The sequence below is a fragment of the Heterostelium album genome (genome assembly GCF_000004825.1).
Source record: "Heterostelium album PN500 unplaced genomic scaffold PPL_contig9, whole genome shotgun sequence".
In the NCBI taxonomy this organism is placed as follows: domain Eukaryota; phylum Evosea; class Eumycetozoa; order Acytosteliales; family Acytosteliaceae; genus Heterostelium; species Heterostelium album.
In genome coordinates, this window is record NW_008805086.1 from 447,897 (window position 1) to 468,051 (window position 20,155).

At 31.3% G+C, this 20,155-nt stretch overlaps 9 protein-coding genes and 1 non-coding gene across 10 annotated transcripts; 5 read left to right on the forward strand and 5 right to left on the reverse strand.

Annotated features, from left to right (window-relative positions):
• Positions 1-1,456: 1,456 nt before the first annotated feature.
• PPL_04343 (uncharacterized protein) lies at positions 1,457-4,324 on the forward strand (the record flags this gene model as incomplete). The annotated part of the gene is made up of 4 exons (XM_020575247.1): positions 1,457-2,097; positions 2,185-2,203; positions 2,905-3,154; positions 3,237-4,324. 4 exons carry the CDS (start codon positions 1,457-1,459, stop codon positions 4,322-4,324), a joined length of 1,998 nt encoding a protein of 665 aa, XP_020434767.1.
• A 234-nt stretch (positions 4,325-4,558) lies between these two features.
• Positions 4,559-7,324, forward strand: PPL_04344 (carbohydrate-binding domain-containing protein; the record flags this gene model as incomplete). Its single annotated transcript, XM_020575248.1, has 5 exons — positions 4,559-4,622; positions 4,691-5,664; positions 5,770-6,343; positions 6,591-6,643; positions 6,866-7,324. The coding sequence occupies 5 exons, from the start codon at positions 4,559-4,561 to the stop codon at positions 7,322-7,324; spliced, it is 2,124 nt and encodes a 707-aa protein (XP_020434768.1).
• Positions 7,325-7,727: 403 nt separating this feature from the next.
• Positions 7,728-8,588, forward strand: PPL_04345 (uncharacterized protein; the record flags this gene model as incomplete). The annotated part of the gene is made up of 1 exon (XM_020575249.1): positions 7,728-8,588. The coding sequence occupies one exon, from the start codon at positions 7,728-7,730 to the stop codon at positions 8,586-8,588; it is 861 nt and encodes a 286-aa protein (XP_020434769.1).
• A 134-nt stretch (positions 8,589-8,722) lies between these two features.
• PPL_04346 (ankyrin repeat domain-containing protein) lies at positions 8,723-11,602 on the reverse strand (the record flags this gene model as incomplete). Its single annotated transcript, XM_020575250.1, has 5 exons — positions 8,723-9,397; positions 9,504-9,531; positions 9,607-9,666; positions 9,762-10,401; positions 11,566-11,602. The coding sequence occupies 5 exons, from the start codon at positions 11,600-11,602 to the stop codon at positions 8,723-8,725; spliced, it is 1,440 nt and encodes a 479-aa protein (XP_020434770.1).
• A 203-nt stretch (positions 11,603-11,805) lies between these two features.
• Positions 11,806-12,270, forward strand: PPL_04347 (carbohydrate-binding domain-containing protein; the record flags this gene model as incomplete). The annotated part of the gene is made up of 1 exon (XM_020575251.1): positions 11,806-12,270. One exon carries the CDS (start codon positions 11,806-11,808, stop codon positions 12,268-12,270), a length of 465 nt encoding a protein of 154 aa, XP_020434771.1.
• A 184-nt stretch (positions 12,271-12,454) lies between these two features.
• Positions 12,455-12,525, reverse strand: PPL_04348. Its single transcript has one exon. It is a non-coding gene; the product is annotated as a tRNA-Glu (tRNA).
• Positions 12,526-13,329: 804 nt separating this feature from the next.
• On the reverse strand, positions 13,330-15,750 carry PPL_04349 (armadillo repeat-containing protein; the record flags this gene model as incomplete). Its single annotated transcript, XM_020575252.1, has 5 exons — positions 13,330-13,737; positions 13,816-14,130; positions 14,201-15,017; positions 15,089-15,280; positions 15,377-15,750. 5 exons carry the CDS (start codon positions 15,748-15,750, stop codon positions 13,330-13,332), a joined length of 2,106 nt encoding a protein of 701 aa, XP_020434772.1.
• Positions 15,751-16,061: 311 nt separating this feature from the next.
• On the reverse strand, positions 16,062-16,920 carry mrt4 (mRNA turnover 4 family protein; the record flags this gene model as incomplete). Its single annotated transcript, XM_020575253.1, has 3 exons — positions 16,062-16,413; positions 16,503-16,567; positions 16,639-16,920. 3 exons carry the CDS (start codon positions 16,918-16,920, stop codon positions 16,062-16,064), a joined length of 699 nt encoding a protein of 232 aa, XP_020434773.1.
• Positions 16,921-18,419: 1,499 nt separating this feature from the next.
• Positions 18,420-19,391, forward strand: fpaA (SKP1 family protein; the record flags this gene model as incomplete). The annotated part of the gene is made up of 3 exons (XM_020575254.1): positions 18,420-18,521; positions 18,822-18,849; positions 19,003-19,391. 3 exons carry the CDS (start codon positions 18,420-18,422, stop codon positions 19,389-19,391), a joined length of 519 nt encoding a protein of 172 aa, XP_020434774.1.
• Positions 19,392-19,708: 317 nt separating this feature from the next.
• PPL_04352 (uncharacterized protein) lies at positions 19,709-20,040 on the reverse strand (the record flags this gene model as incomplete). The annotated part of the gene is made up of 2 exons (XM_020575255.1): positions 19,709-19,788; positions 19,836-20,040. The coding sequence occupies 2 exons, from the start codon at positions 20,038-20,040 to the stop codon at positions 19,709-19,711; spliced, it is 285 nt and encodes a 94-aa protein (XP_020434775.1).
• Positions 20,041-20,155: the final 115 nt, after the last annotated feature.

The window sequence follows — 20,155 nt, forward strand, 5'->3', positions numbered from 1 at the left end:
TTCAAAGTTTGCATTTATTAATATGTCAACACATGATCATGTGTTTATATATATATAAATGTGTGTGTGTCTCTCTTGCATACTATTCTCTTTGAATTGACACAAAGTTATTTTTTCTAAATTTTTTTTTTTTAGAACAAACATAGCTTTTTTTTTCTTGAAATTAAATCAAAGAGTAACAACAATAATATTTTTATGGAGTTTGGAATCGACCTTAATAGTGTAATTCATAATTTCATATGGACGTTTGTTTTTTTTTTTTTTTTTGTTTTCATTGCACCAAAAAACTTTTCTTTTTTTTTATTTTTATTTTTTTTTCTCAATTGAATAATAATACATCCCTACCCTTAAACCATTATCCTTCTATATTTCCAGAAGTTAATCATTCATTTGTGTGTTTATTTAACATTCACTTTATTTTTTTTAATAGCCAAACAGAGTAGCAATCTAAACTAACTTGTTATTTATCTTTCTATTTTTTTTTTATCTTCTTATTTGCATTTTGCCTCAAATAAACTTTTTTGATTTTATACAGTTTATTTTTACCTCTCTTTCTAATCAGTGGCTGCAGTTCTGTTCATTTTCTATTGTCATTACAACAACAACAACAACAACAAGTTAGTCGTCAAAGTCTCAAGTTTAATTAAACTGCATTAAAGTAGATAGAATAGTTAGATAGATAGATAGCACAGATTTTAGTCAGTAGTCATATATAGGAGAAACAAAGTAAATAGATAGATAGTTAGATAGTTAGGATAGCTAGTTTTAAATTAATTATAATTATCAGTACTACAAGCTAGACGACAGTAACAAAATAGCACTAGCAACTGCACAAGCAAGCAGCAGGTGTCTGTGTATTAAGAATCACACTTTTTTAGTTTTTCATTTTTATTTTTATTTTTTGATTGGGTGATTATTTTAGAATCAAAAAACAAAAACAAAAACAAAAACAAAAAAAAAAAAAAAAGACAATTTGGAAGTGTTATTAACATTATTGTTATAATATATTTATTTTTATTTTCTCTCCAATATTCTCTTTTTTCTTCTTTTTTTTTTGACAACTCGCATTTTTATTTATATTTATATTTATTAATTATTTAAAAAGAGAATTGAAGCGATATCGGCGTAATGAGATTCAATAGAGGCAGTACTCTAACTCTTACATATTACTACTACTCTTCTCCCACCCAATCTTTTGTTTGCAGACGGATGGCGGACAACAGAGTCATCTAACATTTAATCACCATAAAACAACCACGTCAATCAACAACATATTAAATATATACATACAATCATATTTTATTAGATCAAATCAAATCAAATCAAATCAAAATTAGAATAAACTACAGCAACATCAACAACAACAACATATTTATCAATATTTATTTAAAAAATACATTTATTTATTTATTTATAAATATAATATATATATATATATATATATATATACAATAATATGAAATCAAATAGTAGCAATCAATCAAAGCAAAAAAGTAGCAATAGTAATAGTAGTAATAGTAACAGTAATAGTAGTAGCAGTGGCCGACTTGCATCTTCTCCCACTTCTTCTATCATAACACCCTCGTTCAATGTCGACAGTTATTACCAGCCTAATTGCCAGACACCAAACCATCTCTCCATTTTCCGTTCACCTCCTTATGTCACTTCTGGTGAGCATTCTATCAATATATCACCCAAGTCTCCGTCGACTGTCAGTTCACCTCCAACTATCAACTCACCACCAACAACAACAACAGCTACTACAACAGCAGCACAATCAAATGACATATCATCACCACAGTCACCACCTCAAACAGTTACCCAGCTATCAAGTCCAGTCATAAGTGCCACTACAACTACAGCAACAGCTACGACAGCAGCATCTACTACGACTACTACGACGACTACTACTACACAGCAGCAGCAGCAGCAACAGCAACAGACACCTACTGCAACCTCCAGCGCGCAAACAGCATATCCAAAAGAGGTCTATGAATCATCACCTGCCGTCGGAGGATCTGGTTGCGAAGTTGGAAAAACTCAGTGCGATGTATGCGTTAAAGGATCACCAAGTTGCTTGAATTCAAAATCATCATGGTAAGTATCAACCAACATTATAGTATATATAAATAGTTACAAATGTTCTTATATTTATATTGTTATGTTTTTTTATATTTTTTTTAGGGCAACTATTCTATGGGTTGTATTTTTTTCATTAAAGGAGAAATCCAGAGGACAAGAGTTTTTCTCACTAAAGCGCGATGTTTATCCATTTGTTTCTCACCATTGGGACGTGTTGTGTCCAAAGCGGAGTAGATCACACAAATGGAAGAAACAGATACAAGTATTTAACTTATGTTGTAAAGTGTTTTGTTGATTATAAGATATCTATAGTTATTGGTTTACACGTTATAGATATTTTTAAAAGTATATGGTTCTTTTAGGTTACAAGTTTATAATTTTATTGGAATAACATCATTCCTTATTTTACTTTATTATTATGTCGACAATAGATTCTGGTTATTTTCTTTTTTGTATCCAAATGTTAATTCGGTACAACATGCAGCAAAAACAAGAGATACGAAAATACTCTACGATCCAACAATGATGAATTTCTTTATTATTAAACGGTCTTTCCCTATAAAATTGGGATACAGTCGTTGTGTAGATCTTGTTTTTGTTCTTGGACAAACAAAAAAGGAAAAAAAGGATGAAAGAAAAAAAAAAAAACAAACTTAGGAACTATATATTTATCTATACTGTGTTTTGGAAAAAAAAAAAATAGATAGGTGTTTTTTTATTTTATTTTATTTTATTTTTAAAATTTATAAATTTTATAATGATGTTGGGTCAACATTCTTTTTATATGAAATTAACATTGTAGTACTTTCTTTCTCTTATTAGGATGCTTTATCTCATTCAAAAGTTTTCAAATCTGGAATTCAGAAATTAGGATGTAATGGATACTGGAAATTAAAATCATATACCAGTCCGTGGACGACATTGAAACCTGCGGATTTGGATGAGTTTCAACCCTCGACAGACGACGAAGATACCTCGTCTGCCGCTAGCAACAAACGTAGTCGTGACATCGTTAACGAAGAAGACGATGATGAAGAACAAACAAAACGAATGAGAGGTGAAAATTCTAGAGGTAAAATATATTTATAATATATATATTATTAAAGTTGATATCAATTAACACCTCCTCTTATTTTATCTTATTATTACTTTAGAAAATCATCATAAATCAACTTCCAATCACGGAAGTGGAATGGTTGGTTCGCCATCATCTCAAAATAAATATTTATCACCACCAACGGCGGCATCGTCCTCTTCTACCTACAGGAGTGGTCATCGTGTACAAACATCACATCACAACCAAATGGTTGTTGATCACCACAACCATCAACCGAGTAGCAGCAGTGGTATGCAATATAAACAGGATTCATCCATGTTCAACTCGGTATGGGATGCTATCATAGGGTTGACTAAAAGATTGGATTCGATTGAGCAGTCCGTCTCAGAGTATCGCAACTCGACGAATTCAAAGCTAAACGATATCTATAATTGTATTAGCACTGTAGTTTCTAATTTACCACAACAACATCAACAACAACAACAGCAGCAACAGGATAGTCATCACCACTTTCGTCACCCAGAATCGCCACCTTCACACCAACAACACCCAATCTCTTCACCAGAGTCACCACCGCAGCCAGCCTCACCACCGCAACTCTCCTTTCATTTTCAACACCAATACCAACAACACCTACAATCCCACCAATATCAACAACAACAGCAACAACAACAGCAGCAACAACAACAACACACAAAGTACCAGAGCGGCCCAACCCAACCCAAATCTTTCACACCTTATTCTCAGTTTCAACAACCATCTCCTCAATATCAATCAAGACCGAAACCATCTCCCTTCTCCGCTAAATCAGCGCCACTCCCCAGAGTAGACAACTCAAAGCCCGATCAAGTCAACCTGGGTGATTGGCTGCAGCCTGTGAACACACTGACTTCTCCTGATCTCCCAAACCTTACCACCAAACACTACAGTCCCCAATCCACCAGATTAACCAACCAAGATTTTCCAACCAACCACCAACCACAACCGAAACAGACGCCACAACCCCAACACTTCCAACATATTAACACCATCGCTTTAAAATATCAAAAGTACTCTAATCACCATATTCTAAATCAAAATGAACTTTTGAAATTTGAACAACGATCAAAATTCAATATTCCAAATTCAAATACCGACGAACCAAATCATCAAACCCAGCAAATTAAATATATCTTAAATTCTTAGATGAATTAATAAAACTATTATTATCTTGACGACGTATATGTGAGTTGAATCAAATTCTGTAAAGATTTGATCATCTTCACTAATACCAAAAATATCAAAATCAATTACTGGAAATCCTATTTCTTTCTGTTTTTTTATTAGATTCTTTTTTTTTTTTAATATAGATATTATTTTATTCTAGAATAAAATGGTATCATTTTATTGATTGATGTTGAACATCCAGACATATTGCAGATGTCTAATAATACAAAGAATAATATTCCTATTGAATCATTACCTTATGATTTTACAATACCAGGTTTGTTAAAAGAATTTAGTACCATTAATGATTATTTTTTAAAAATTGTTAAAATTAATAAAATATAGATCATATTCTTGATTATGAAGGTATCAAGTTGGATGACAAGTTAATTTCTCCTAGAACAGAAATTGTGACATCTATTACAGATCATCTAGATAAAAATGGTACATTACTCTTAAACTCAGCTCCAAAAACCGGAAAGACACATATTGCTCAATTTGTTGAAAAGGAGTTGATAAGATCGAAGCCAATGGCCTATATAAGAAGGTTTTCATTCAAATGGCCGTCATCACGATCAGAGTCCTCCGCTTCTTCAAGTGAACAAGACTTTATCAATCTATGGGTTCAGTACACTGGAATGTCTTTCAGTGATTGGATGACCCTATCGGATAGTCACCCAGTATACTTGATCATCGATGAAGTTCATAAGCTCTATGATAGCAGACATCGATTTCATTCGTTATTCTGGCCATTGATTGTAGCTAAGAAAACAGCTCACATCTTTTTGTTGGCCGGATATGATGTATTGGTTGAATTAGAATTTCCATTCGATCTCGAGAGTATCATTTCTAAACAGTTTAATTCTATGAGTTTACTTCTAAGTGAGAATGCATACCTTGACCTCATCGGTAGTTTCGAATCGCTACATTCAGTGACATTCCCGAATACAATCATCGACAAGATCTGGTGTGATACAAACGGACATGTTGGATTGATCAGGAGTATACTTGAGTACATTTCAACTGACAACAAACTTTTACAAGCTATGAAATCAGTTGTATCTATCAAACAATTAGAGTCTACATTGTTTATGTTTTTAATCTCAAGTGACTATAGTGAGCTAGTTAAAAACACAAGTGCAGCTCCTACTCTGTCAAACTTTAATAACCAATGTCATATCGATGATCAACCACATTGGGGATTTCTGGATGTTGTAATAAGTGGCATTGAAATATCTTCGTATCGGTCACCGGCAATCGAGGTGTTCAGGCTAGGTTACCTCATCACCGTACCCATCAAACCAAGGATCGAGCCGAAAGTATGTTTTATAGATTTCAGCCAATCTATTCGGTTTGCATCGCCGCTCTACTATCGATGTCTCCTAAATGAAAGATACTCTAGAGCCAGTTTGAATTTGTTTAAGATCGAGCCTACTGCTTCCGATGGAGTCAAGCGATTGCTCATTGAATCACTCAGACACTTTAGCTCAGAGAACATCGCAAAATACAGCACATGGACATCTCTTGATGACAAAACACTGCCGATATTCGAGGAGATCTGGCATCAAGAGTTCTTCTACTCAGCTACTGCTGCTCAGGGACCGTCTTATATCTGTCCAAACACTGGTACCAAATTAAAGGCTGCCAAGAGAGATGTCGATTTCTTCATTTGCAACAATAACAACGGTGTTGATGATAGTTTTGTTGACACTTGGGCAATTAAGATAATATCTAATGGAGAAGATAGACAATATTATGTAGATAGAATGAATTTATTATCGTCCGATAGTATCGATTATGACAACAAGCAGGCAACTCAAAGAAACCTTTCGGATCCATCAAAATTTTCATCCATTCGACACATGATAAATGATTGGTTAGTTGTAGACTTCACTATAGCAAGTAATATTCAGCTTCCTCCAACTCACGACGAGCATCTTTTGATCGTAGCATATAGCGATGATTTTAAAACATTCACAATCTATGGAACAAACTTTGGTGACTATCAATTTCCCTACACCATTTCCATTAACTAATCATTCTTAAGAAAAACATTTTATTATTAATATTAAATGTTTAATATATATTTTTAAAATTTATCAATGATCACACACAATAAGATATTACTCACAATTAATAAAGTCAATAATTTACTAATATTTTGGAGTTTATTCGAACAACCACATTTATATATTTGTTTTTTTTAAATATCCAATTATTTTTTAATTCTAATTTTTTATATTAGTTGATTTAAACATTTATAATATAACCTTGAATAATAGTATGATTATAAATGATGTAATTTATTTTTTAGCAATAATAATTGTAAAGAAACTAAAAATAACTAAGCAGGTCTACGTAGAACTCAAAGCAACTGGTTACAACTATCTTTTGTAAAGGAGAATCTTACTTTCAAGAATCTATTTAAACAATGATTTTTATTGCTTTTAAATCATTCAAAACAATAAAAACTTAAAATAAAATAGTTTTATAAATAATTCTATTAATATAAAAATGAAGATTGCTTTATTCTCATTGTTGTTTGTTGCATTGACATGTTTATCAGCAGTAAACTCAACATTCATTGTTGGAACATGTGATTCAAGCAAATGTGGTGCTGGTCAAGTTTGTATCTGTGAAGGTGGTGTCAGTCATTGTGTTTTGTTGGATCAATGTCATGATGTTGCAATCGTTCAAACAATTGAACGTAGTTGGGTTGAGAATGGTCAATCATTCACTTTATACCGTGTTCACATCTTCAACTATGGTCCAAGAACCTTGAAGAACATCGCCATTCAAACTGATTGCACTTTGGACCCACGTGACCAAAGCTCAGTTTGGAACATCGAATATCACAATGGATTCTTCTCACTTCCATCCTATGGTCAAGGTATTGCCACTGGTAGAGAATTTGTCTTTGGATACATCGATCGTGGAATGCGTTCTCCAAATCTCTTTATCCGTGCTCTCCAATATTAAATTAAATAAATTAATTTTCTCAATATTTTTCTTAAATAATTGCCCAAAAACAGGACTGTCTTTTTTTTTTTTCTGTGAAGGTTTTTCTTTTTTTTTGATGAAAATATTCATTTTATTCAAACACATTTTTATTTATTCCTTTATTTTATAATAAGATCTGAGAAATAGATAAAAATAATGTAATAATAATATTCTCTATTTACTTTATTCTTTTATCATTCCTTGATTAGAGAATTTAATACAATAACTAAAATATAACTTTGTGATCTTTACTAGAATGTTACAACTTATACACTATAAAAAGCTAACGATCAACAATGTTTTCAATCAAAAACAAAACAATCAAATAAAATATTAATTATTAATTATAATCAACAACTATTATTAATCAAATAAACTAACAATGCCATTCCCATTAGTAGCAAGAAAGAACTTGAAGGAGAAAGAACCAGCTCTAGCCAAATACTCAAAGGAAATTGCCGATCTGGTTGGTCAAGAATGGGAATATCAATTCGATTTAGATGGTTTCTCAAACTACTTGGAAGGAAAGACATTCTCATGTTACTCCAAAGAAGCACCAGGAACATTCTTATACTCTCAAGTGATGGAAGCACTTCGTGATTCCTTGAAACAATTCTTGACTGGTGAGAATCCAACCTTTAGAAAAGAAGCACTTTTGGATGCCGTTTCTGCAAAGAAGGTCATTGTCACTGTTGACACTGATGAAACCAACAAATATGAATACTATCGTCTCAGATTCGATGGCGGTATCATGACAATCCTCTTCAAATGTCCGGTTAATTCACCAAATTCCTCACACTTCAAGATCATTCAATCACTCCCAGGTGCTGGTGGATATCCATTCGAAGTCGCACTCGAAATGACCAGACTCCAACCAAGATTCGACAACTACCTGACCAACCTCTCAAAAGCAACCGGACAATCATGGTCATTGATGGAACCAGCAGTTGCATTGAAGTTATTCCAATCATTCAATGCTGATCACCAAAAATCATTCGCAGGAATGTATTTAGATGCATTGGAGAAGACCTCTGGTAATATTATCAATCGTGTCAAAGATGAGATGGTCAAGGAGGCATTCGCTGAGAAAGTACCAAATGCCACACTCACTTTCGTTTGGAAGAGCACTCAAACCAACTGTGATTGTATTTACGAGTATGTCAATGGTGGATTGGTTGTATCTTTGAGATACCAAGGTTTTTGCAATGTCTCAAGAGATTATGACTTTGAAAGAGATCTCTAAATACAACAATCAATTAATTTATTCATTGTAAACTTATTAAATAAATAATCTTATTTAATTTATTTAATTTTATATTGTTTTTAATTTTTATGAATACTAATAACAGACAATGAGTAATAAGTTTGAAGTGGTGGTTATACAATTTTATAATTATTGTTTTTAAGATAGTTAAGAATAGTGAAGTATCCCATTTTGTTGGCATATCTGTATGAAATTTTGGAGCAGATCTTCTGACTCTGAAGTGAACCAAGATATTTTAAAGTGGGAAATTGTCCAAATTCCAAAGCCAAATGAAATGCTCTTTGAATTGTTGCTTCATTAATTTGAATCTTTTCCAAAATGAACTTAAGAGAATCCAATTGTCCACTTGAAACAACACTGTCAATCATATCTTTTGTGAATAAATTTGGAAATCTATCATATATGAAGCGATATGATTCAATAGAATGTAAAAGTCGATTAATTGGATTGGTATCGATCAGTTTGAGTTCTTCATATAAGTAGGTTGCCATATCTATATCACCATAGCTTAACGCTCCTGCAATTGCATTGATATGAAATGTGCTGGGTCGGTATACAAGTTTTTTATTTTTTATCGTTATATTTGCATGATCATATTTATGTTGATACTTTATCAACAACTTGAGCATATCTATATCACCACTTTTAACGACAGGTCTAATATCCAATCTAAGCGTAGTTTTGCTTTCGATTAACAGCTGTTCAACGACATCGTAGAGACCAATCATTTTGATCTTATTTACATTCAAACAAAGATCGATGATTTCCTCGAGGTCGTTTGGGCAAATCTGTTGATCAATAAGATATCTGAACATGTCGATGTGTACATTGTATGATACATTAAGAATAGATTTGTGATACGTAATTTTGTTGCCAACATGTTGGTGAATATACTTGACGAATTCGAACTGCTTGTACTTCACTGCATAAGTAAAGTGAAGAGAATTGATATCACATAGACCAAGCTGGTGAATAGTTTTGAAGGAGTGAAATCTACCAAGTATAATGACATCGAGAATCTTGGATGGTTTCTCTATCTTGTAGAATACTTTCATTTCTATAAACAAGAAATCAATGATCTCTGGATAGTCGTAGTTGAATACCTTGTTGATTGCTCGGTCAATTATCGTTAAAGGATGGGAGAACAGATACTTTACAATATTGATATGTCCAAAGCTAGCGGCATTGAGCAGTGCTACTTGAAGTTGATCTTTTATACTATCGATATAATTGGCACACATGAATTGAACCACTGAAAGATGACCGTTTAAAGATGCTTGATTCAATGCTCTCCCAGAACAACCTTCACTTCTATTTCGAGATAACCATTCTATCGTTTCGAAATGACCATTTGCTGAAGCATTGTTCATCGCTGATCGATCACATCCTTCTGTTCTATTTTCGTGTAACCACTTGACCAATTGGATGTTTCCATTGGTTGAAGCATAGATCATTGCTGCCTTTGAACATCCTTCAGTTCGATTCTCATGAAGCCATTTGACATTATCCAATCTATTGTGTTTTGATGCAAGATCCATCATTTTAAACGAACTGGTTTGTGATTGATTCCTGGTGAATAACCATTCTAACATTGCTACGTCACCATGCTTTGCAACAGCTGCCACTGTATTCTCTGATAGAATAATACTGTGAGGAATAAAGCTAGCCATATATCTAACTATATCAAACTGCTTTCTGCATGCTGCATACTCGATACTCCTATGCCAATCTGTTGTTTTGAGTTTAAATTTCGATTGAAAATAGTCGACGATTTCAGTGTCACCATTAGATGCTATAATCTTTATATCGAACCTAGATTGGTTTTCCTCCAAAAATTGGCTGGACACACTACCGAGAAGAAGGTCCATCATGATTAGATCTGCATTCTTGATAGCCTGTAAAATGGCGGGAATGATTTTTTGGTCTGTTCTGTTCTCCAATAGAAATCTAATGGTCTCGGTGCTACAACGTCGTTGTACTGCGCTTGCCAAGATATTGCCTTGCCAAATGTCATACTGATATTGTTTATGTACTACTTTGAGCAACGGTAAATGATAAAGGCAATCATGTATTGGAAAAAAAGTCACATAATCATCACCACTTTCCACTAAAATAGCCAGTTGATCAAAGTACTTATATGAAATCAGTGATTTATGATTTCTTATTAAAGTAGACCATCTGATAGATGTGTTACTGTCACAGTAATTTATATATCTAATAAAAGAGAATATCTTTCTCCAAATTACTTTGTTATAATAAAATGATAATAATAATTCTTTATTCATAATTTAAGTTAGATCTATTGGGAATAGAATCAATTAATCCATTGTAAAATGGAAATCAAAAAGATCAAAATTTTAAGTTGTTTTTTTAAAAAAATCAAGATATAAATAATCTTTATAAAGGCTAAAAATGTTGGTAACGTTAAGTTTTTTTATTTTGTTATAGGTTCTAAGTAAGAGATAGTTCTCTACAAACAAATATTAGAATAGTATAGCTCAAAGATCAATCAAGATTGTAAACCAATTAATATCAGTTCATAAATTATACCAAAGAAAATTTTTCTCTATTTTATCAATTGATAATTTTAAATTTATTTAAAAACTTAACAACCAAGCAAAACAAATAGAAAATAGATTCAAATATTAAACAACTATCAAAATAAGCAATTAATTATATTTAAAATTAAAATATTAAGTTACAAATCAAATTTCATTAATTATATTCATTATTAATATATTAATTTTCATATATCCTTATACTTTAAATTTATTACTTATTTGACCAACTATAAGAAAGTAATAATTGTTGTTCTAAATTTATTTTTGTCTAAATATCAGATGAGTATAAAAAACAATTAATACTAATATTTTGGAGTTTATTCGAACAACCACATTTTTTTTTTTTTGTTTACATCTAAAAATAAAGATATATTAATCATTTTATAAAATATAACCTTGCAACATGAGTATAAATGATGTAATATCTATCATTATATTACGTCAATGATCTTTTTATTTTAAAATATTAGAAACTCAAAACAACTAGTAGTAACAATTAGTTAAATATCGTTTGTAATGAATAATCAAACATTTGAAGAATCTATTTAAACAATGATTTTCATTACTTTTAAATCATTCAAAACAATAATAATTTAAAATAAAATAGTTTTATAAATAATTCTATTAATATAAAAATGAAGATTGCTTTATTCTCTATGTTGTTTGTTGCATTGACATGTTTATCAGCAGTAAACTCAACATTCATTGTTGGAACATGTGATTCAAGTAAATGTGGTGCTGGTCAAGTTTGTATCTGTGAAGGTGGTGTCAGTCATTGTGTTTTGTTGGATCAATGTCATGATGTTGCAATCGTCCAGACCATTGAACGTAGTTGGGTTGAGAATGGTCAATCATTCACTTTGTACCGTGTTCACATCTTCAACTATGGTCCAAGAACATTGAAGAACATCGCCATTCAAACTGATTGCACTTTGGACCCACGTGATCAAAGTTCAGTTTGGAACATCGAATATCACAAAGGATTCTTCTCACTTCCATCCTATGGCCAAGGTATTGCCACTGGTAGAGAATTTGTCTTTGGATACATCGATCGTGGAATGCGTTCTCCAAATCTCTTTATCCGTGCTCTCCAATATTAAATTAAATAAATTAAATTTCTCCAAATAATTGCCCAAAAACAGGACTGTCTTTTTTTTTTTTTTTCTAAGAAGTTTTTCTTTTTTTATACAACAATGATCTGCTCCCAAGCATCACCCAGATGTACCTTCTGTCAAATAAAAAGTGAATTATGCGCGCATATTGGGTTATTGTTTAATAAAGATACTCCCCTTCCGGGAATCGAACCCGGGGTATCAGTGTGAGAGACTAATGTGTTACCACTACACCAAAGAGGATTTGGATGAATATTCAACCAAAATATACAATCTTAATCACCTTTTGTATACACTGCTTACCATTCGTATTCACAGGTCTCCCACCGATCAAGATCACCGAGCACCACCTCTTCAAATGCAAAATACTCAACACCTACAAACCCATCATAAAACGGATCATACACATATTTACCGGGGAAACTCTCGACTGGGAGTTCGACATCCTCAAGATGACAAGCAAAAACGAGCTAAATCAAAACGTAATTGCTATCGTACTGCACCAGGTCTGGATTCTTCACTGCAAACTCACGCACAACTCCCTCATCACACCCACCACCTTCTATCACGCAACAACCAACAACATTAACAAACTAGCTAAACTTGAATACCACAAACTAATCAGAAAATCAAAACAAGACTTCGGTCGAAACAACTCAAACATTCAAACATATCAATCAAAATGGCTGAAGAAGCTAGACGACTTCAAACTCATCTGGAACCACCAAACCTGGAACTTCCCAACGCCATCACACCTCATCAGCAAATAAACAAATAAAAATAAAATCCATTTGAGTATTCTTCAAGATATGAGAATACTTTAAAAAAAAAAAAAAAAAAAAAAATATACAATCTTAATTTTTTAAAAAATATATTAATCTAATTTTCTTAAAAACAAAAAAGGAAGGTTTACTCATACAAATATTTCATATGTTTCTATAAAAAAAATTATATTTAGTAATATAATATTTCTCACCAAGGCCTGGAATCCTTCCAGAAACAAAAAATATTTATTCTCAATTAATTGAGATATTAAAGATAACTTTATTAATATTTTTGTTGTTTCTTATATTGTATGAATCTTGTTAAATTGATTCTAGACTCATCGAGACGGTCGAGCATTTGACGATCTAGTTTCTTCTTGTCTGTTTTTATCTTATTTCGCAAGATTGGTACATATTGCTCGAGAGTAGACATCATGTTGAGTTCTTTAAAGACCTGATTGACTGGTGGCTCAGCAAATACATCGAATATCGAATTCAAAGTCTCTGCAATGACCTCTGCATTCTGATCGTTGGCCAAACAGTAGACGAACAACTGACCGATCTGATTCAATATTGATTTACACATATCTTTTTGTCCCATCAAACCAATCATACCAATTAAATTGGTCTTTACCAAAGTAGGAGCATTACTTGTAATAAACAATATATTTTTAATTTCATCTAAATTATTCTATTATTAATTAATATAAAAACCAATTAGTTATCTATCTCTGTCGTCACTCTAATAATAAAGCTTAATAACACTTACAAAACCAATTGAACTATTATTTCTCATGAGTGACCAAAGTGAGCTGGTTGCAATCTCTAATTGTTCAATCTCGGTCTTTGCTTGTGAGATTTGGCCGTTGTGAATGGAGTGTGCAGAGATCTTCAACATCAAATCCCATAGTCTTTGGTGTGAATGTATCTTCTCTTTACTGAATGAGATTAAAAGATTCGATAGGCATTGAATTGCACGTTTATACATTGTCTTTAATGAGATTGCCAATTGCATCAACTCTGTACATTCCTTTACAATCTTTGTAATATCCTGTAATTCAATTGATTCAATCAATTCTATTAACTAAATAAATAAAATAATAATAAATAAGTATACATACTATTTAAAATAATAATCTATCTTTATAACTTACATTTGCTAATAAAGTAGTACTTTCTAAGTATTTAATTAATGGTGATACATCTTGATCTTGTGCAGATTCAATGTCTTGAACATCGAGGAATTTGTCATCTTCGTCGTATGGATTGTCCGATGGTTGTTGCTGGCCATCGTCACTTAGAATGTTGGTAAAGATTTCGATGGCTGTTTGTTGTGCAGATAATGAATCACGCCATTGCTCTTCCATCTTTTCTGCTTCATTCTCAAAAGTAACTGATTCACTCTTTGCTTTCTTTGGTTCTTTAGTATCACCATTATTATTATTATTTGATGTTGTTGATGTTTCACCCATTTGCTGATCTTCAACTTCATCATCGTCATCACCATCCTCTACGATTGTATCTTCTTCAATTGGTTCATCCTCTTCCTCCTCTTGGTTGTTAGATGAAGCGGTGACCTCTTTCAATGCCAATCTCTTCTCTTTGATTGCGAGCAACGATGCTACCGGTTGGAAGTTGGTGAATGCTGGCAAGAGGAGTGGTGTGATCAACTCTACTACTTTGTCACGGTGGTAGTGTGATCCAATATTGAGAAGAGTGACAGAGATGAGAGATAACAACTTGATCGACATCTTTGATTCGCTGACACACTTGTAGAGTTGCATCAACAAGTCATTACCAACGGTCATCGATAGCTTTGCGTTATTCTCTGTGATGATCGACAAGAACTCGCAAGTATAGAACACCAACTCCTCCAAAAACAAACTGTGTCCAATGAGCAATTGGAACAACTTGCTGAAATGTTGACCAACTGAATTAGAAACAACTTCGAATGCTGAATCTGATAATTCACTATTTATTGATTGATTGAATCATTATTAATATTTAAATATTATATTCACATATTATCAATCAATACTTACCAAAGATTTGTTAATAATGATAATGATTGTAATAAGATATGTTGATTCTCCAATGCAGGACCTGTAGTATATTTGTTATTTTGAATTGTACTGATAAACTCTAGTGACCTGTTAAAGTTTGAGATCAAACTAGTAAGAATATCCGATGATAACAATAGATCACATGATTCTGGATTGACAATTGTAAGGTTTCTAAGATTTTGCAATTGATTGAAATTACATAGTTAATATATATATATATATATATAAGATACAAATAATAACAATAGATGCTAATATTATTCTTACCTTAATGCACCCATTGCGGTGACGGCAACTTGTGGTTCAGGATCGGATGATCTCTTTATGATCTTTATGAGATTATCTTTATTATCGAGGAGATTGTTCTTATTGAACGATGTGTTCTCTATGATGAGTTCTGCCACGGTTCTGAGTGCGAGATCACGTTGATTGGCATCCTTGTCATCGACCATCTTCAATAGTTCCTGAGGATCATCGACAAGAGTAGATGCAGCATTCAACACCTGATCATAAAGCATCTTGGCAGTGTCATCATTCATCACTTCAGATGCTGATCCATTTCCTTCGTCATCGTTTCTGGTATTAGCACCTGTGATTGGATCAACTCTATATACTTTTTTATTATTTGTAATCTTTCCCATCCTTATACTATCCTAACTTTTAAAATATTTCTAAATTTATAGTGTTTAAGAATTGAGATATATTATAAATTGATTGATTCACACAACACACACAGAATAGTCAAGTCAGTCGAATCACAAAAAAAAAATAAAAAATTAACTTTCGTTTCGTTTTTTATAAATAAAAATTAAATTATTTTAATTAAATATTTTTATTTTATTTTTTATCTAAATTTGTAAATGGTTGAATAAAATAAATAATATTAAATTAAGATTTATAAGTATTTTGTTTTTTATTTTATTTTATTTTATTTTTAAGATGATTGGTTGATTTATTCATCATCTTCGCTGTCATCTTCGTTCATGTCTTCGGATTTGACATCGGCTGATGGCTCTTGCAAAGCATAGTATTCGGCATCCTTCCAGTATCCGAGTAAGATAAATTTAAACTCTGAAATCTTGTGGTCAAACAATTGTAAAAGTCTGGCTTGGTCTGGGGTGAGAACGGTACCCTTCTCACAAAGATCGTAATCTCTCTCCAAAATGATAACACCATTCTTCAGTGAAGTTGGCATACCTAATCTACGTAAATATGGTTCTTGTGTATGTGTCATATCGATTGGTCCTTGTTTTAATGTAATTGTTTCCTCTGGTTCAAATCCTGCTCTTGCAAAATCAACTTCTCTATATGTATTAAAATATCTATAAAATAATTGATTAATATTATTATTCACATTAATCCAAATATATATTTCTTATATATAATAACCTACGATAAAACGGTATCTTTTGGATCATTTGTGAAAAATAAACAACATTCTCCTGAGCTTTGTAAATTCTATTTGTTTGTAAAAATTGTTAGATAACTATATATATTTGAAAATGGAAATTTATAAATTTTATAAATACCTGTGATAATTTTGAAAGACCTGGCTTTTGTTCGTCACTGTCGGCACGACCCAAACCGATAGATAAAACTTTCTTCTTTCCGAAAAGGAATCTACTGTTGGACCAATCGGCTCTAGCTTGTTTCAAATGATTGTTACGAACATTGTCAAAGGAGATCAAATAGATATCTGAATACTCTTCTACACACTCTCTGACTGTGCTAATCAATTTCGATTTCTTTTGATTTGGGTTCTTTGTGACCTTTGTCAATGAAACTGCTTTACTTCTTTTTGATTGTACCATTCTATTTTTTAGTTTTTACTTGTTGTTTGTAAAAAAAAGAAATAAAAACAATATAAAAATTAATTAATTTAAAATAAATAAAAATAACTAAAAGATTGAGAAACGAAAGTTATAACTTTTGATCGAGTCTGAAAAAAATTGAAAAAAAAATTGAAAAAAAATTGAAAAAAATCAATTAATTCAAAATTAAATAAAATAAAATGGTGTGAGAGAAAAACGAACGAATATTTATTTATGGTTTGTATATTGAATTTTGATTGTATAATACATTAGTTAAAAAAAAAAAATTAATAGAACTTCACTCTTAACTATTATCTAATAATATGACGATTTTCTAGTTGTTTTGTGTTTATAGTCTAAATACCTGTTTGGCCAATTTGAAATCTAAATATTAGAAAGATTAAAATGAATTATTTTTATTTTCTATTTCTGTTAAAAAGCTGTGATGCCGACATATCTATGAGAATATATCGTTGTATGTACAGTTGATATTATATGAAAGTAATTCTATAGCGACTAGTTTACAATCTTTCCAGAGGAGATCATAGTTTTTCAATCCTATGACTCAACCAAGGAGATGTACTCTCCGTCTCAGAAAATCATTGGAAAAGATCACTTTAACCTTGGGAGTATATTCAACTCATTCCTTGGATTCTTTGGATCTCGGTCAGGTCGAGGAAAGTTAAAGTACCGATGAATTATTATCGATAGAAATTGCATAAATTACCAATGACCTCTCAACCAATCACAGTTCTGAGGCCATTTGATATTTTAAACATTAGTCCACTGCTACGTCTAATGTTTAAAAAAAGTGACAAGTGCCACATAAAATACTTTTATACATTTTTCATCCTTGACAAGATACTGAAAAAAAAAAAAAAAAATAATAAACTAGATAACATTTGTATTACTTTTCTAAAAACTTTTTAAAATTTGTTCACATACTCATTAATCTTGTTCAATAAGAGAGAAATGTTTGATGCTCTGTTTGCAAAGCAAACAAAATAAATTAAATTGAAAGGTTTTGAATTATTACTCGATCAATATATTTAATTTAATAAATCTTAATGAAATTTCGATGATGATGATGATATTGACCAAGATAAATTGATAAAAAATCTTTCGAAACCAAAAAAAAAGAAGAAAAGCTTTCTAATAAATTTTGAATTCTTTTTTTTTTCCACACACTATATTTGAGTTGGCAGCACGATGAGTGCCTAATGAGGGGTTAAACTTTATGATCAAAATTGATTTTTAAAGCTTAGGCATGCTAGGTGAGAAAAATTTGATAAAAAACTAAATAACCCAATAACACACGACCTATCTTTTTTTAAATTTTAATAATTATTTTTTATTTAATTTTTAATTATCAAATTTTTAGAATTTTTTTTTTTTTTTTAACCTCCAACTCTTCACCACCAAATTTGTTTTTTTATTTTTAATATCATTTCTATTTCTTTTTTTTTTTCAATATACACAATTATATATAATTACACAGAATGACCACCGTTAAATTAGAATCATCTGATGAAAAGGTTTTCGAAGTCGAGCGTGACATCGCCTGTATGGCCGTCACAATCAAGCATATGTTAGAAGGTATAGTTTTTGTTTAAATATTTTGTCTATCTGAATTATTTATATAATATAAACAAAAAAATAACAATCAGTAAATTAAATTAAAATAAACAAACAAAAAAAACAAATATACAGTAATAATATTTTGTGCGAACGATTCAATAGCAATCTTTTAATTACTTTAAGATAATTTTCAAGATTAAAAACGAGTTCATAGCAATACCTCATTAATTATTACTATTATCACTTTTATTATTATCAAGTTTTTTGTTAAAAGATAATATCTAAACATAGATAAACAAAGCAATAGTTATAATTATTTTTAGTGTAGAAAAGAAAATATAGATTTTGGAGGTAGATTTTTTTGACAGTGGTAAATTTTTTAGTAAAAAAAAAAAATTCAATTTTTTTTTTATTTTTTTTTTCTTCACAAATGATGATCTTGCCAATATTATTATTATGCAATATTAACAATTAAAACTTGTTTTTTATTTATTTATTTTTTAGACATTGGTGAGACTGACACTGCTATCCCATTACCAAATGTCACTGCTGCCATTTTGGAGAAGGTTTTGGAGTACTGCAAACACCACCACGAACACCCAACCCCACAACAAGACGACAAGAAGGACGAGAAGCGTTTGGATGACATCCCACCATGGGACCGTGAGTACTGCAAGGTCGACCAACCAACTCTTTTCGAGTTGATCTTGGCTGCCAATTATTTGGATATCAAGCCACTTTTGGATGTCACATGTAAGACTGTCGCCAACATGATCAGAGGAAAGACCCCAGAGGAAATTAGAAAGATTTTCAACATCAAGAACGATTTCACCCCAGAAGAAGAGGAACAAATTAGAAAAGAAAACGAATGGTGTGAGGACAAGGGTAACTAAACTAATCCTATTTAGTTTATTGTTTATTTGATACGGTAATCTCTTTTAAAACAAGATTTTATACAACAAAAAAATTAAAAAGAAAAAAAATAAAGAAAACCAATCATTAAAACTAAAAGTGTATTCATAAAAAAAAAAATCTTGTTCTTATTTATTTTTATTTTTTTTTAATTTGTTATTTTGTTGATTGATTATCCTCACAAAAGTAAGATTTAATCAAAACAAAGTTATACAAATCTGTTAGTATAACTCTAAAATAAAAGAAAAAGGACAAACAAATAAATTATTAATAAGAGTGTTTATTTATTTTTGATATATCATTTGTTGTTATTGTAACCAATCAATTGTTTATTGGTTGTTTGTACAATGAAATAGGTTGTTGATTTCAAAAGTGTATCTTTGTTAATTAAAATACCTTTGTCTTTACTGTGGGGTTCTCGATACTATCTAATGGAATGGATAGAGTCTTTGCAATGGCTTGCTTGTAGTCATCGACGGTTTCTTCTTCTTTTTCAACTTTAAATGCATAGAAGAGTTGTGGATCGCGGTTAGCCAAAGCAAATTTGTAGCCGGGGAGTTGATCTTCAATGTTATCACCTCTATATTCTTCAAAGTCCTCTGGTAATTCGTATTTCGAAACAATTCCCATCTCATTAAGAAGAAACTGTCGATTGATCACGAGAATTGAAATCAACCATCAAATTCCAAGAATTGCTATCACCTCTTCCACCTCGACCTTTACCATATAGTGTCCTATCGATCCA